This window comes from Geospiza fortis, unplaced genomic scaffold, assembly GCF_000277835.1.
Source record: "Geospiza fortis unplaced genomic scaffold, GeoFor_1.0 scaffold875, whole genome shotgun sequence".
NCBI lineage: Eukaryota > Metazoa > Chordata > Aves > Passeriformes > Thraupidae > Geospiza > Geospiza fortis.
The window spans coordinates 111,868-115,311 of record NW_005054737.1 but is presented as its reverse complement, the minus strand read 5'-3'; the positions used below and the strand labels follow the sequence as shown (position 1 = coordinate 115,311).

General features: G+C 63.6%; 1 protein-coding gene across 1 annotated transcript in view; it reads right to left on the bottom strand.

Moving 5' to 3' along the window:
- Nucleotides 1-2,095: 2,095 nt before the first annotated feature.
- The window catches only part of LOC102033239 (epiplakin), a 26,046-nt gene continuing 24,697 nt past the window's right edge, over nucleotides 2,096-3,444 (bottom strand). The window contains 1 exon segment of the mRNA XM_031065329.1: nucleotides 2,096-3,444. This exon segment is cut by the window's right edge and continues 390 nt beyond it. Coding sequence (XP_030921189.1) covers nucleotides 2,096-3,444 — 1,349 coding nt within the window.

The following is a 3,444-nucleotide window of genomic DNA, read 5'->3' as shown; positions in this document are numbered from 1 at the left end:
AGCGTCCCTGCACGGGGGCTGCGCTGTCACCGTCTGGGTCACCGACATGGGGACCGTAGTGCCACCCTCAGGGCAGTGACACAGGGACTGCAGTGCCATCCTCGAGGCAGCGACACAGGGACTGCAGTGCCACCCTCAGGGCAGTGACACGGGGACTGCAGTGTCACTGTCTGTGCCACCCTCGGAGCGGTGATACGGGCACCGCAGTCCCACCCTCAGAGCAGTGACACGGGGGCTGCAGTGACACCATCAGTGTCACCCTTGGAGTGGTGACACAGGGGCTGCAGTGTCACAGTCTGTGCCACCCTCAGAGCAGTGACACGGCGGCTGCAGTGTCGCTGCCACCCTTGCAGTGGTGACACGGGGACCATAGTGCCACCCTCAGGGCAGCGACACGGGGGCTGCAGTGCCACCCTTTGGGCAGGGACACGGGGGCTGCAGAGCCAACCTCAGAGCAGTGCCACAGGGACTGCAGTGTCACCATCTGTGACACCCTTGGAGTGGTGACACGGGGGCTGCAGTGCCACCCTCGGGGCAGTGACACGGGGACCGCAGTGCCACCCTCAGGGCAGTGACACAGGGGCTGCAGTGCCACCCTCGGGGCAGTGACACGGGGGTTGCAGTCCCAAGGCTCCCGGACACCCCCCGAGCCTCTCTGGGAAAGCTCTGCCGGGCAAAAGAAATCTCATCACATCCATGGGTGAGACAGCAGGAGTTTATCCGAGCCCCACATCAGCACATCCCACATCAGCACATCCCACATCAGCACAGCCAGGTGAGACAGCAGGTGTTTATCCGAGCCCCAGCAAGCCCCACACAGAGGTTTGTCACCGCGGGGACACACGGAGGGACCCGAGGAGCAAAGTCCCACGGGTGCCAGGACCCCGCTGTGCCGGGATCACAGTCAGTGGTGGGACACACGGAGGGGCCCGAGCTGTGCCGGGGCCGGGTCAGTGGTGGGACACACGGAGGGACCCGAGCTGTGCCGGGGCCGGGTCAGTGGTGCCGGGGGTGGCTCTGCTGCAGCCGGGGCCCCGTGGTGATGGTGGTGGTGACGGTGATCCTGTTCACCGTGAGCCCTCCCGAGGGGTAGGTGTCGAGACACGCCTCCCGCCTGTACTCGGAGACCTGCTTGGAGGAGAGCAGCTCCCACACGGACACGCGGCGCTCCTGGGATGGGTCACAGGTGATGTAGGAGCCCTCGGAGCGCAGCAGGTCCATGGTGTGCGCAGGGAGGGACCTGAGGTGCTGCTCCAGGCCCTCGCTGGCCAGGCTGCTGGTGGTGCTGAGCAGCTCCTGGAGGGGGAGGGTCCCCCCACGGTACAGCTCCAGCAGCTCCTGACGGTGGTGCTGAGCAGCTCCTGGATGGGGAGGGGCCCCCCACGGTACAGCTCCAGCAGCTCCTGACGCTTCTCCTCGGGGATGTGCTGGGAGAAGAGCAGGTCCCACAGGGACACCTGCCGGCCCTGGAACTCCCCCACTGACACCTCAGCTCTGGTGGCCTTCAGGGTCTCCTCCCAGGCCCCATCCCCATCCAGGGGGGTGGGTTCAGCCTCTGTGGCCACCGGCTCTGCCCTGGGACCACCCACAGGTGCCGCTCTCCCTGCTGCTGCCATCCTGGTGACAATGGTGGTGACAACGGTCCTCACCTGCTCCAGGCTCAGCTCTCCTGCCTCGTAGAGCTCCAGCAGCTCCTTCCTGTTCTCCTCGGGGATGTAGCGGGAGTGCAGCAGGTCCCACAGCGAGACCTCGTGGCCCCGGAACTCCGCAGCCTCCACGTGGACCATTGTGGTTTTTAGGGTTGTTTTCCAGGGCTCCTCTTTGGGATGGTGGTCACTTTCCCCTTCTGCTGCTGTCACAGGGTCCTTGTTAGAACTCTTCACTGAAATTTGGAATTTCCTGCCTGCGGATTCTTTTTTCTTGATGAGAGTGGTGACAACAAGGATTAACTGCTCCAAGGGCAGGGTTCCCCCACGGTAGAGCTCCAGAAGCTCCTGACGCTTCTCCTCGGGGATGTAATCGGAGAAGAGCAGGTCCCACAGGGAGGTCTGTCCACCCTGGAACTCCCCCACTGCCACCTCAGCTCTGGTGGCCTTCAGGGTCTCCTCCCAAGCCCTGTCTCCATGTAGGGGGGCAGCAGCTCCTTCCTGTTCTCCTCAGGGATGTAGCGGGAGTGCAGCAGGTCCCACAGCGAGATCTCGTGGCCCCGGAACTCCTCAGCCTCCACATGGACCATTGTGGTTTTTAGGGTTGTTTTCCAGGCCTCCTCTTTGGGGGGTTTGTCATCACCCTCCTCTCCTGCTGCTGTCACGGGATCCCTGTTGGAACTCTTCACTGTAATGTGCAATTTCCTGCCTGCGGATTCTTTTTTCCTAATCAGAGTGCTGACAACAGTTGTCATCTGCTCCAGAGTTAATAACCTTTCATGGTACAGCTCCAGCAGCTCCTCCCTCTTCTCCTCGGGGATGTAATCGGAGAAGATCAGGTCCCACAGGGACACCTGCTGTCCCTGCAGCTCTCCAGCCGGCACACTGATGGTGGTGGACCTCAGGGCCTCATCCAGGCGTGCTGAACAATCCTCCCCATCCTCTCCCTCCTCCCCAGCCGCTGGCACTGCCCTGTGTGTGCCCCTGGCCTTCGCCACCCGCGCGGCGTTCGCGGCCTCGGTCCGGTTCACCATGGTGGTGACCACGGCGCCCACCTGCTCCGTGCTCAGTATCCCTGCCCTGTACAGCTCCAGCAGCTCCTGCCGCTTGTTCTGAGGGACGTATCTGGAGAAGAGCAGGTCCAGCACAGACACGTTTTGCCCCCGGAACTCCCCAGCAGTGACACGGACCGTCATGGACTTGAGGGACTTCCTCAGCTGCTGCTCCTGGGCCTGTGTGTCCTGAGCTGGGGGTGACGCCCTCGCCTCGTTGTTGGGCTTGGCTGTGGATGAGCCCAGAGCCCCGTTGTCCCTTTCTGCCCCCATGATGGTGGCGGTGAGGACGTCGATCATCTCTGCAATGCTCACTGTCCCCGCCTTGTATCTCCTCAGCAGCTCCTCTCTCTGGTGCTCGGGGACGTAGCGGGAGAAGAGGAGCTCCCAGACGGTGACGCTCTGGCCCTGGAAGAGCCCCACGGCCAGCGTGGTGCGGGCGGCCTGCAGGGCTCTGCGGGCATCCTCGCTCAGCTGGTAGAGCACGGAGCCCTTGTCCATCAGCTGCAGCATCAGCAGCCCCGTGTCCGGGTCGGGCACGCAGCGGCGCAGCAGCTGCAGGTAGGTCAGGTTCTCATGGGTGTTGGGGTCAAAGAAGCCCTTGGTGTCATCGCCGGGGTCGGACAGGATCTGGCTCATCTCCTGGTCAAAGTAGCCACGCTTGTAGGCCACCTCCACGGGCAGGCGGTGGCTGTGCACGGGGTCGATGATGCCGCCGGTGGCGGTCTGGGCGTCCCGCAGGCGGG